Here is a 13,696-nt window from a genome sequence, read left to right on the forward strand (position 1 = left end):
GAGGATTCTTCACCCTAAGTATTAAGTCTACTACTTGACCTATTAAGTGGAGTAGACTAGCTGACTTCTGAGGCTGACTTGCCTCCCTCAATGGATAGACAGATGTGTAAGCCTTGTAAGCAACACTGAATAGTATTGAAAAGATCGTATCTCACATCATCTCCACTCAGGCTGTCCTCCCCTCAAGTTGCAGCTATTGAAATAACCAGGGAGAGATGAGTTTTTCTCAGGCCAGTATTCTAGAGGTTCCTCCCACATCACAGGTAAAATAAAATTTGTAATTCTCCAAATTTTTTTTTTTACTTTAATAAATCAGATATAGCTTGACAGCCTGAGAAAATAAGTTCCAGATGGGCAATGGCTGCACATGCCTCCTCCGATCTAGAACACAAATCCCAAAGAAGAGAGACTACGTGTTCTAGAACAGCCTGGAAACTTCCCATTTTTTATTCTTCACCCTGCCATTGCCTTAATTTGTGACTACATTTACTTGTTTTCTTATTCAAAATTCTTTTAAAAATGACTATATTCAAAAGCTGATCTCAAGCATTTGTTGCTTTTTTTATTTTCTCATCAACATAGTACCAGGCGGTAAACCATGTTTTGTGGCTTTTTCCCCCTTGACATTTTCTTTAAACGATTCAAAATATGTATTTATCAATTCAATTAAAAATAAAGCCATTTCATGTTAACATAAATATTTTTATGAAAACTGTGTTTCCCAAAACAAAAATAGTTTGTGAGATCAGTGGCATCATTTACCATTTTACAAATCTCTTTAATGTCTGGGTTAATAGAAGAGAGCTGCATTTTTTTTTTTAAATAATTGTGAGCCCTTGACATTTTTATATAACTGAAAATCAAAGGTACATTTGAAAAAGAAATTCAAAGGGCAAAAACAGCCTGAAGAGGTGTGTATATAAGAGGAAACTGAGGCCAATAGACAACCCAACATTTTGATTGTTTTGAGCAATTCCAATCTTTTAAAAAACAAAAAACAAAAAAAAAACACCAATTGCCAGAGACCCTCTCTTTCAGTCAGCAATTACTTACTTGTATCACTCCAACCCATCTGGTTTCTGCAGCAGTATAGTCCCCCAAATGTAGGGTGTCTGCATTTGGGTGTACATTTGACTTAATCACAGCAAAGGATTGCAGAACAATAAGTAAATTCAGAAACTTTGAGGGAGAATGGGGTGGGGTGAAACAACTAAATAGTTTCCAGTTTCCCAGATAGTAATATAATACCATTCTTTGGTTTGTATATTACTCTTACTATATAGACCTACACTGTCCCATAAGGTAGCTTACTAGCCACATGTGACTATTTAAATTAAAATTAAATAAAATTTAAAATTCAGGTTTTTTGTCACATTAGCTATATTTCAAGTGCTCAATAACTACGTATGACCAGTGGCTACCACACTGGACAGTGCAGGTAGAGAACATTTCCATCACTGTGCTCTCTACTGGATGGTGCTGGTGTAGACAGATTGAATTGGTTAGGGGAAGCAATACCATCTTCCTCTAATATTTGGTAAACCACTGGATCTGCCCCTGCCCCCTCCTAGTTGCTCCTTCCCTTATGTTCCCATTTCACTTTGTTCACACTATTACAGCTCTTAACCACATTCTGTAGCAATAGGTAACATTTATGGGGTATTTGCTACATTCTACGTCTCTGGAACATTTCACAAACAGGGAAAACCATTCTCAATCCCAGGTCTATCTAACTCTAACACCCATGCTTTGCATTTCCCAAATTAGACTACAGATAGAGACTGTATCATTAATTTAAATCCTTTTTATGTTGCTCAATAGAGTTTTAACATAGGTCTTTCATGTTTCTTAATGAATTTATTCCTAGTTATTTAATTTTGCTATTTTAAGTCAGAACTTTGCTTTAATGTATTATTTGCCACCTAGCAAATATTCCTCTTTCTACTAGGAACATTTCCTTCTCTGCTGTCAGTCCATGTGCATCTAGGGATAAAACATGTGATTCAGTTCTAGCCAATTAGAGAATCACATTCCTCTGGCCATAGTGATTGGTTCAGGAATGGGAAATAATCCAAGTTGGGCTGATTAGAGTGAATCCTGTGACTTTATGTAAGAGCAACTGAAGTAAAGTTACTCTTATTTTCCTGCTTGATTTGAACCTGGGTAGGTGAGGACCTGACGCTCCTAGCAGTCATCTTGCCACCACATGGAGCCTGAAAATAAAATCAGAATGAAAGAGAGTACCGCGGCGAGTTGGAGAAATGCCAGGTTCTGATGACATCATGTGAAGCCTTGAACCCAGCTGTGTAGCCCTTACCTTGAAGCGTAGCCAATAAATTCTGTTTTGCTGAAGCCAGTTTGAGTTGTGTTGGTCGTCACTTGGAACCAAAAAGTTCTTGAGTATACATTAAGCATAAATGCTAGATTTTGGTTTGAGCCAGATTTTGTTCTACTTTATTAAGTATATTTTTAAAATTAGGAATGGATATTGAATTTTATCAAATGCTTTTTTGGGCATCTTTAGAGATTATTCCATTTTTTTTTCTTTTAACCTACTAATATATAAATTATGCTAATAGACTTCCCAATATTTTTTGTTTGTTTTGTTCACTGCTGTTTCCCCAGCATAGTGCTAAGCATATGGTAGGCCCTCAATAAAATACTCATCAAATGAATTAACTGTTGTACTCAATATACAAATATTTTACTTCAGATTTTTTACATTGATTACTAAGACTTATCTATTTCCTTTTTTAGTTTTGTCTTAGGCAAGTTTTGATATCAGTATTATGCTATGCAAATTTTCCTTCTTTCTCTATGCAACTGGATAATTCATTTTAAAAAGCATTGGAGGGCCGGCCCCGTTAAGAGCGGCTTAGCCGTTAAGTGCTCGAGCTCCGGGACTCGGCCTCGCGCTGGACGGAGAAGTGGTGCCTTGGGGCGCGCCCGGGATCCGAACCCAGGCCGCCAGCATCAGAGCGCGCGCACTTAACCGCTAAGCCACAGAGCCGGCCCTGGATAATTCATTTTAAAAAGCATTGGAGGGCCGGCCCCGTTAAGAGCGGCTTAGCCGTTAAGTGCTCGAGCTCCGCTGCTGGCGGCCCAGGTTTGGATCCCGGGCGCGCTCCGATGCATCGTTTCTCTGGCCATGCTGAGGCCGCGTCCCACATACAGCAACTAGAAGGATGTGCAACTATGACGTACAACTATCTACTGGGGCTTTGGGGAAAAAAATAAATAAATAAATAAAAAGTAAAAAGCGTTGGAATTATTTGTCTTTGCTCATTTGAAAATGTTCACCTGTAGAATAACCTATTCTGTACTGTTGGGAAGATAGCTCCTTGACAGTCTTCTCAATCTCCTTCTTCTTACGTGAACTTTGTTAATTTGTATTTTTCTAGAAAATACTCAGGTTTTCAAATTTATTTACACAAAGTTTTCATAATTCTTTTAATTTCCTCTGTATCAGTGATCATTTTCCCATTCCTGTTTTTAATTTTTATATTGGGATATTTCAAATTGATTTTAGGTTGTCTGCACAGGAGTTATATCTGCCAAACTAAATTTGTATCAAATGATATGCAAGGTCGTTTAGCAAACTTTCTTTTGGCAATGACAGAAACATGAAAAGAACTTTAAATTAAGAATTTTTGTTTTTGGAAAAAACTAAGAGGAGAGACAAAAGACATTTCAGTGGGGACTTCAGTGCCTTTAAGCCAGTGACAGCAGGCCTTATTCAGTATGCTCATTTCCCACTCTGACTATGGATACACAATATGCCCTAGAGAGATTCTCCTCAGTGCAGTTCACACTGAGTGATTTGGGTTAAATAGATTAAGGATTTGCAAACAGTTTAGAATTATAATGGATCATTCTGAATCACAGCAATGGCATGGAAACATTACTGGGTAATCTCTTGGAAAAATATAAAATCAGAATGACCAATGATATCCACCAAAAGAAATGCCCTTAATTTCCCTTTGTTATCTTATGGGGGGGTCAGAAAATTCTTCCATAGTAAGCATGTAGGGCAACACTTAGTTTGCTACGTTAAATATTCTCCTACTGCTAGAACATCAGTATATAAATAATTGCTGCTTGAAATGGAAAAATGAAATAAAATAAAAAAGGGTGCGAAAAAGAGAAAATTGTCCAAGGTAGCAGTCCACCCCCTCACAGCTGTAAATTACTCATCGGTCGTTAATGTCACTGTACTGAGCTGGAGCTGAGTCAGCCATCACCCTGGCTGCAGTGAAGCAGAATGTAATCTCCCTCATCTTTTCATTACGGGGCTTTTACTTCATGCGTCAGTACCAGAGGAAAGACCAATGCTTTGTAGCAGGAATTCCATCCAGCTTGACTCTGGAACAATCTGGTTCCAAGTGAATCAATTACTCTCAGTAAAAACAAGGAGAGGAATTCCTTCTTTGCCAATTTTCTGTCAAAAATGATCTGGAGAGATAAAGGAAGAATGGAATATTTACTTTTCTATCTGCCTCACATTCTCTGGAATCTAGCTATTCTGCTTCATTAATGTATGCTTTGCTTCTTATACACCATATTTAAAGGCAAATGCTTAAAAGAGAAATGGATTGAAATATTAAAATTCCTTAACAATTTTGAGTAGTAACTCCCTAATTTTTACTAAAATCAGTATTTCTTTAGAGCCTGTCAAATATGTATAAGACTAATACATTAATAAATATGCCTTCATTAATAAATAAATCCTCATAATTTGCCTGGAAAAAAGATGTACAATGATCCATGCAATTAAATCACAAGTTACATAATTCTCATAAAGAGCTCTATTTATTTATTGGTAGACACAAAATTTAATATAATTAATGAGAAGTTTTGTCATAGCTGATTTCTTGAAATTTTATATCTGATTTTTTACTTGGATTCTTAAAGGTAAGCTAAAAGTTTTAAATAGGTTTTGCTTAGACTCCTCTCCCCTCATTCACTCTTTTCTTTTGTGTCTTCACATTCTCACTTTACTCTTTCCATTTACCTAGACATTATTTATGATAATATCCTGTTATGATAATCTCTTGCTCCAATTACCTTCACATTTTCAAAATATATCTGTATTTTTTTCTCTTTTTCCCTCCTTTCGTGGGTTAGTTTGAAAAAAAAATTATTTTTTGCATTTTTTTCTCTTGCTACCACTATAAAATCAACTGATGGGTAAACATAATTAGATTTAGTATTTTGTACACATTTTCTGTGGAAATGAGAAGATTTTAATATTTTTAAACACACAAGGTATAAAGGTACTCACCCACAGTCCCTTCTGTGCCATCCGTTTCCTTTGGGATATAATGTGCAGACAGATCACTCTGAAGGACTTCGTCTGATGTGGCTCTGGCTAAAGCAGCAGCCAAAAATGAAGGGCAGTTACTGAAAGAGAAAAATAAAAGGCTATTTCAGTAAGAGTTAGGAAACAATACATTTAACATTATTAATAATTACTTATTAATTATTAATATATTATCTCAAAACAAAATTATACCTTTAAATAATATTCAACACATTTATCAAATGCATATTCTGTGGTAGGCACTCTGCCTAGGCTCTGGGTATATATTGGTGAATAACACAGACATGGCTCCTGACCTAGTGGGGCTTACAATGTAGTTAGGGAGACATGATAAATAAGTAAACAAATAGGATATAACTTAAAATTGGGATAAGTCTTACAAAGGAAACAAACAGGATACAGTGATAGAGCATGATCAAGAATGCCATACCTTGAAGGATGGGAAAGACTTGGTTATGTCTGGGTGGGAAGTTGGGAGACAATATTCCAGGCAGAGAAAATAGCGTGTGTACAGACCATTTCTGAAAGCTTGGTATGTTTGAGGAACTGAAAGAAGCCCAGAGAAGATGAAGTACTATAGTGGTTAAGGGAAAGTGGCAGGGAATAAAGTCAGAGGAACAGGCAAAGGCCAGTTATATGGACCTTTTAGGGCCATGGTAAGGAATTTGGATTTTACTCAAAGCACAGTGGGAGGTCAGTCAAGATTGTGAGCAAGAGAGTGCCATAACCAGACATATTAATTAAAATATTACTTTGCTGTATCAAAGGAAATTGGAAAGGAACAAGAATGAAGGAGGATGACCAAGAAGGGGATTGCTGTAATCCAGGTGAGATGAAAAAAAGTATATTTTGGAGAAAGAAAATATAGAACTTGCTGATTAGTGGATGTAGAGGTGAAAGAGAAAAGAATTAAGCCTGAGTCCTGGATTTTGGTCTGAGCAACTAGGTGAATGGTGGCATCATTCACCTAGATGGAGAAACCAGGAAAAGAAGAGATTTGTGAAAGAAAAGGGGTAAAGTAGAAAACAAGAGTTCATTTTAGCATGTTAACTTGGAAATATCTGTGAGATATCCTAATGAAGGTGTTGAATGGTTAATTAGATATTTTAGTGTGGAGCTGAGAGATGTTAGGAAATTTGGAAGTCATGAATGTATGGATGGTATTTAAAACTATGGAAACAGATCACATAGGGAGAAAATATAAAAAGAATTGCTATGGACCAGTGTGACTTCTATGTGACTTCTATGTGCCTCCTGTTTTCCCACTTTTGGAATAGAAAGGTTATCTTATGCCTTGCCATTGTACGTTGGGTAGTGGTGGGGAAGGCGGTAGATAATTTGCCCTCTTTAGTCCCCAAGTTTTCAAATCAAGTGGAACTATATTCAAGGAGCTGTCCTCAAGAAATTGTACCCAAGGAATCTCACCTGCACGTGGACCTGACCTCACTGAAATTCTGAACCTCAAGCCTGAGCCTGATGCCATACAGGGATGAAATTCTGGGAGACTTTGGAGGGGGAGGGGAGTGTATTTTGCATGTGGGAAGGATGTGAATTGTGTGGTCAGAACAGACTCTGGCAATCGTTTTTCTAAAAAAGGCCACAACAATATTTCTGGTCCCACGTGCTCTTTAAGAACCTTACTATTCCACATAAAGAGGCAGACTCTCTTTCCTCTTCTTTGAATGTGAGACTTTGATGAAAAAAAAAATGTAGCAAAAGTGATGCTCTGTGACTTCTGAGGTTTGGTCATAAAAGACTACATGACTTTCCCCGGGCTTTCCCTTTCTCTTCTCTCTTCTTTTTTGCTTCTTCTCTCTTCCTCCTCCTCACCCAACCCTGCCCTGGGACATGGACAGGCTCATGTGGATGTGAACCAAGGCTCCCAGTCAATAGCTGTTATCAACTGCTTCTCATGTAATGGCACAGGCCTTCAGATGATACCAGTCCTCAGCCCGAGTCTTCCAGCTGAGGCCCCAGACATTATGGAACAGAGATAAGCTGACCCTGCTTTACCAAGTCTGAATTCCTGGCTCAAAGAAACTGTGAGCACAGAAAATGATTGTTTATGCCAGTAAGTTTTGTGCTAATTTGTTAGTCATAGTAACTGAAAACCCAACATTTAGAAGCTTGGTAGAAGGAACCTATAAATACTAAAAAGAAATAGCAAGATAAGTAAAAGGAGAATGAAGAGAATAGAATATTTGAAGGAGGGAATTCTCAACAGTGTCAATACTGCTGAAAGTAGTATTGATAAGGGAAAAATTGGATAGTGAATTTAATAACATGTAAATCATCACTGACTGGGTGCCAAGACAATTCAGTGGGGAAGGAACAGTCTTTTCAACAAATGGTGCTGGACAATTGGATATCCACATGTAAAATAATCAAGTTAGACTCTTTCCTTACACCATATACAAAAATTTACTCAAAATGGATCATAGACCTAAATGTAAGAGTTAAAACTGTAAAAATCTTAAAGGAAAACATAGGAGTAAAACCTCATGACTTCGGATTAGGCAAATTGACACCAAAAACAACAAAAATATAGTTAAACTGGACTACATCAAAATTAAAAACTTTCATGCCACAAATCAAGAAAGTGAGAAGACAATTCACAGAATGGTAGAAAATGTTTGCAAATCGTATATCTGATGAGGGACTGGTATTCAGGATATATAAAGAACTCTTATAACTCAATAATAAAAAGACAAGCTAATTTAAAAATGGGCAAAGGATCTGAATAGGTATTTTTCCAAAGATATACAAATGGCCAATAAACACATAAGATGTTCAACATCATTAGTCATTAGGTAAATGCTAATCAAAACCACAATGAGATACCACTGCACACCCACTGGATGACTATAATCAAAAAGATAGGTTATAACAAATGTTGGTGAGTATGTGGAAAAACTGGAACTCTCATATATTTCTGGTGGGAATGTAAAATGGTGCAGCTGCTTTGGCAGTTCCTTAAAATGTTAAACATAAAGTTACTATATGGCCCAGCAGTTCCACTCGTAATATATCCAAGAGAAATAAAAACATCCACACAAAAACTTGTACATGAATGTTCATAGCAGGATTATTCATAATAGCCAAAACGTAGAAACAACCAAATGTCCTTCAACTGATTATGGATAAATAAAAGGCAGTATATTCACACAATAGAATATCATTCAGCCCTAAAAGGAATGAAGTATTGATACATGCTACAACATGGATGAACCTTGAAAACTTAATGGTGACAGAAGCCAGTCACAAAAGACCACATTATTGTATGATTCCATTAATATGAAAAGTCCAGAATAGGCAAATCATAAAAAGAGTCAAGTATTGGTAGCCTAGTGCTGAGGGGTGAGGTGAGTAGGGAGAAACTGCTAACGGGTAAGGGGTTTCTTTTAGGGATGATGAAATGTTCTATATCTTAGATTGCAGTGATGGTTAAACAATTCTGAATATACTAAAACCATTGAATTGTACACTTTAAATGGGTAACTTATAGTATGTGACTTATATCTCAATAAAGATGTTAAAATAATCATTGACTTTGTGAAGAACTATTGAATAGTGGAGGTGAAAATCAGATTAGAAGGCGTTAGTGAGTGGCAAGGAGGCGTGGCAGTGAAGAGAAACAGAAATGGGGCATAAGTGAAAGGGGATGTAGGAACAGAGAATGTTTGTTGTTTTAGAATGGTGTAGAATCTGACTATATACTAAATGAATGATCTAGTAGAGAAAGATTGATAGATAATGCAGGGGAGAGGGGATGACCATAGGAGCAAGTTCTTGAGAAGGCAAGAAGGGATGAGATCCAATCCATGTATGGAAATACTGACCTTTGATAGGATGAGGCATATTTCCTTAATTGGAAAGGAAGGAAGAAAATGGGTCCAGATGTAGGTAGGTTTCTAGATTTCTTAGTAGGAAAATAAGAGAGTTCTCATCTAATGGTTTGATTCAACAATAACTTATTGAGGCTTACAGTATTCCAGGCATTGTTCTAGTGCTCAGGATATAATACCCAAAAAAGACAAAAAACCCTTGCCTTTGGAGTGTACATTCTAGAGAATGGCTTCTCAATGAAGTATGAGGCTAGATCAGTAGTTCTTAAACTTTTGGGTGCATTAGAATCACCTACAGGGCTTGTTAAAACAGATTGCTGGGTTCCCATCCCGAAAGTTTCTGATTCAGTAGGCCTGGAGTAGGGCCTGAGAATTTTCATTCCTGTCATCTGTTCATCATTTGTTCCCAGATGATGTTCATGCTGCTGGTCTGGGGACCACACTTTGAGAACCATTGGATTAGATCATCAGCTGGGTGGAGAGGGTAGAAAGCACATGGGGGAGGAGGGATGAAGAGAAAGTAGATATGAAATAGTCATTATCACAGAGTAGTAGGACTGTAAGGCAGAGCTAAGAGACGATTCTAAGTTTGAGACAATTTTTAAATGAAACCAGTCTTTCTGATCGTACAATTTTCTCCCTCTATGTTCATGTGCTGAAACATGTGTGGGTAAAAAGAACTGTCTAGTTCATCAAGATTTGGCGTTTCGCAAGGTGAAGAAAAGACATGGGAATTGGGTATCTTTTAAAGGATGTGATTACAACGTTAGACCATGGCTAACATTGGCTAAGTTGGCTAAGAAAGAAAGTTGCAAATCAATGTGGTCTAAATGTAATTAAAGAATAGTAGTGGGAGTAATTGGGCACATAACCTAGAAAGACAGAATGTTGTAGTCTGCGAGCAGGATGCTTGTATATACAATTTTGGAGCTGGTGCAATTTTGCGATAACAAGGTTTGGATGAGACCAAGAAAGTGAGTGGTTTAGAAACATAAAATGGCAATGTTTACATTTTAAGTCCCCAAGAAAAAAAAACTTAGAAAATTCTCTTCCATCATTCATCAGCATTTTTCAAGTTGTAGGATGTGATCCATTAGTGGGTAATGAAATTGATTTATGAATTGTGACCAGCATTTTTTTTTATTGATGTTTTAATGGTTTCTAACATTGTGAAATTTTGGGTTGTACATTTTTGTTTGTCCATCACCATATATATGACTCCCTTCACCCCTTGTGCCCACCTCCCACCCCCACTGCCTCTGGTAACCACAGTCCAGTTTTCTCTGTCCATGTGTTGGTTTATATTCCACATATGAGGGAGATCATACAGTGTTTGTCTTTCTCTTTCTGGCTTATTTCACTTAACATAATACCCTCCAGGCCCATCCATGTTGTTGCAAATGGGACGATTTTGTCGTTTTTTATGGCTGAGTAGTATTCCATTGTATATATATACCACATTTTCTTAATCCAATCGTCAGTCGAGGGACACTTAGGTTGCTTCCACTTCTTGGCTATGGTGAATAATGCTGCAGTGAACATAGGGGTGCATAAGCCTCTTTGGATTGTTGATTTCAGGTTCGTTGGATAGATTCCCAGTAGTGGGATGGCTGGATCATAGGGCATCTCTATTTTTAATTCTTTGAGGAATCTCCATACCGTTTTCCATAGAGGCTGCACCAATTTGCATTCCCACCAGCTGTGTATGAGGGTTCCTGTTTCTCCACATCCTCTCCAACATTTGTTGTTTTTTGTCTTGGTGATTATAGCCATTCTAACGGGCCTGAGGGGGTATCTTAGTGTTGTTTTGATTTGCATTTCCCTGATGATTAGTGATGTTGAGCATCTTTTCATGTGCCTATTGGCCATCTGTATATCTTCCTTGGAGAAGTGTCTGTTCATTTCCTCTGCCCATTTTTTGATCGGGTTGTTTGTTTTTTTGTTGTTCAGTTGTGTGAGTTCTTTATATATTATGGAGATCAACCCCTTGTCAGATGTATGTTTTGCAAATATTCTCTCCCAGGTGACCAGCATTTTTTTTAAAAGGAAATAGAATAGGGTACATGAGGTAAGGCTAAATATTCTAGATATATATGTATGTGTGTAAATAAGTATCCTGATTACAATGAAAAAAAGTTGTGAGGGCCTGCCCCGTGGCTTGGCGGTTCAGTGCGTGCACTCCACTGCTGGTGGCCCGGGTTTGGATCCCGGGCATGCACCGACACACTGCTTTTCCGGCCATGCTGAGACCGAGTCCCACATACAGCAACTGGAAGGATGTGCAACTATGACGTGCAACTATCTACTGGGGCTATGGGGAAAAAGAAAAAAAAAAAAAAAAAAGGAGGATGATTGGCAATGGATGTTGGCTCAGAGCCGGTCTTCCTCAGCAAAGGGAAGAGGGTTAGCATGGATATTAGCTCAGGGCTGATCTTCCTCAAAAAAAAAGAAGTTTTGAAAGGCACTGTCCTTTAACAATTGTGAAAAAAATTGATGGCATGCATTGAAATCCAAATGCTTTATAAACAGTATTACCATTTCTCCTTTCATGCTAAGTTAACAGACTTTTTCTTGATGAGTCAAAATTTTCCTTCATAGACCTAAACTCTGTCAGCACTAATTGTCTTTACCTTTCTATCATGCTTTACTTCAATTAACTGGATACATTAAAATATTTTGCCTAGGTGGATTTTTAGTATACAGTTATAACATTTACTTGGTCATTTTGTTTGTTTTAAAATTTATATTAAAAATGTATCTGAAAATCTTTATTGTAATCTTTTTCCCTAGAATTCCAAAAAAAAAAAAAGCATAGCTTTTATGTAATTATTAAACTATCTGGATCTAGGTTCACCAAAGGTAAGAATATGAAAACTTTAGAGAATAAGGGAAGAACCATTAGTCTCATTAATGTGTCATCTGCAGTATATTTTTAGTCACAGTTAATGTAATTTTTTACTTTTTGTCAGACAGAATGAAAATATTTTCAGTGAAGTAGGGAGGAGGATTAGCTGACTAATAGCAAGATATAAAACATCAAGCTAGATGCCTCACCCACATCAGCTATTCTTACATGTCAGAAAGCTATAACACTTAGCATGAATAAGTTCTTATGGTTTTGACTCTGAATTGAAAGTGATTATTTATGAAAAATCAGAATTGCAAATATATTTTACAGCATAGTCACATCAGAGAATATTTGATACACCTCAAATAAAAGCTTATCATTAAAGCTCGTCATTTTTAAGAGAATTACCAGGAGTGACTAACATGATAATAACATAGCAAACCGCTTTCTTTCATCATCTCTCATTCAATGCTTGAAAGAGCCTGAAAGGAGTTTTAAAATTTTGGCAAATGTATTACATAGCAAATATCAAAGGAGGGCCAATACTCATTGTAGTTTGGAGAACTGGGGTTACAAGTGTTATTATGTTGAGAATATTGCTAAAGTAAAGTATACTTAGAAATTTTTCAGCTTTTGTGTATGTCATTTTGGGGGACTGGCTCCTTTAAAGTCAAATTAATCTGGTTAGGCCCCTCAAATATAGACCAATACACATCCTGAGAACAAAAAGAAATGTGTTTTCATATATACCAATTTGTTACTTTCTTGTTTGTTTTAGATATCAAAGTACAGACTTGATATATTAGATAAAAAGAAAATCTTTGTCTAGTTTATGTCTAAGTCATATATAAACTATATGCATAAATACCCTTTGAACAATGTTGAAATATTAATTAGGGGTCCATTTAGTTTTAATTTTTGTTTAGTCACATAAAGCATTCTACTTCATTAAAGGTATTTATGTTAATGAATACATAAATGCATTTTAACGTCTGTGTATACTAACATTCTCAATCTTATATATTGGAAAGCAGACATCCAGGCTGTATTAAGCTTCATAAACTGAACTCTGTAAACAAAGCACAGGATCTCACTTTAAGTTAATAATAGTTGTTCTTCAAACAGAAAAATACATAAAACTCAGATTCATGAATGTTCTGATTGTTCTTCGCTGCTGCTCACATTGCCTAGTGTCATCTTTATTCTCAAAATATTTATCTGGGCAGGTCAATTTTGACTCCTCAATTCTATTTCAAAAATAACCACAGCCCAAAACATGTCTGGTAGAAGATTTTGAATTATAAAAATACATTCTAAGAACCTTCAGTAGTTCCGTACTTGTCAATGTTTATACAAATTATTTTGTTTTATTTTAAATCAGTCTTTTCCCAAATTAGACATTTAAGAAGTTATACAGTAGTATCTGGAAGCAGTATTTAAGGATAAGGCAGATGTTAAATCATTGTTATGGACTGAAAGTTTGTATCCCTCACCCCTGCCAAATTCAGATGTTGAAATTCTAACCCCCAATGTGATGGCATTTGGAGGTGAGGTCTTTGGGAGGTGATAAGTTCATGAGGGTGGAGCCCTCATGAATGGGATTAGTGCCCTTATAAAAGACAGCCCAGAGAGCTTTCTCACACCTTCCACCATGTGAGGACACAAGGTAAAAATAGTCATCTA

At 36.7% G+C, this 13,696-nt stretch overlaps 2 protein-coding genes across 2 annotated transcripts in view; one reads left to right on the forward strand and one right to left on the reverse strand.

Annotated features, from left to right (window-relative positions):
* Positions 1 to 2,356, forward strand: part of TRIM37 (tripartite motif containing 37) — a 187,189-nt gene extending 184,833 nt beyond the window's left edge. Inside the window, exon 27 of the mRNA XM_087440895.1 lies at positions 2,168 to 2,356. Within this exon, the coding sequence (XP_087297021.1) occupies positions 2,168 to 2,171 (4 nt within the window). The 3' untranslated portion in view covers positions 2,172 to 2,356. The remainder of the gene's footprint in view (positions 1 to 2,167) is intronic.
* PPM1E (protein phosphatase, Mg2+/Mn2+ dependent 1E) overlaps positions 1 to 13,696 on the reverse strand; it is a 192,962-nt gene that overhangs the window by 16,361 nt on the left and 162,905 nt on the right. Inside the window, exon 2 of the mRNA XM_004434787.3 lies at positions 5,282 to 5,400. Within this exon, the coding sequence (XP_004434844.2) occupies positions 5,282 to 5,400 (119 nt within the window). The remainder of the gene's footprint in view (positions 1 to 5,281; positions 5,401 to 13,696) is intronic.

This window comes from Ceratotherium simum, chromosome 16 (assembly GCF_057802395.1).
Source record: "Ceratotherium simum simum isolate JZ-2026a chromosome 16, ASM5780239v1, whole genome shotgun sequence".
In the NCBI taxonomy this organism is placed as follows: domain Eukaryota; kingdom Metazoa; phylum Chordata; class Mammalia; order Perissodactyla; family Rhinocerotidae; genus Ceratotherium; species Ceratotherium simum.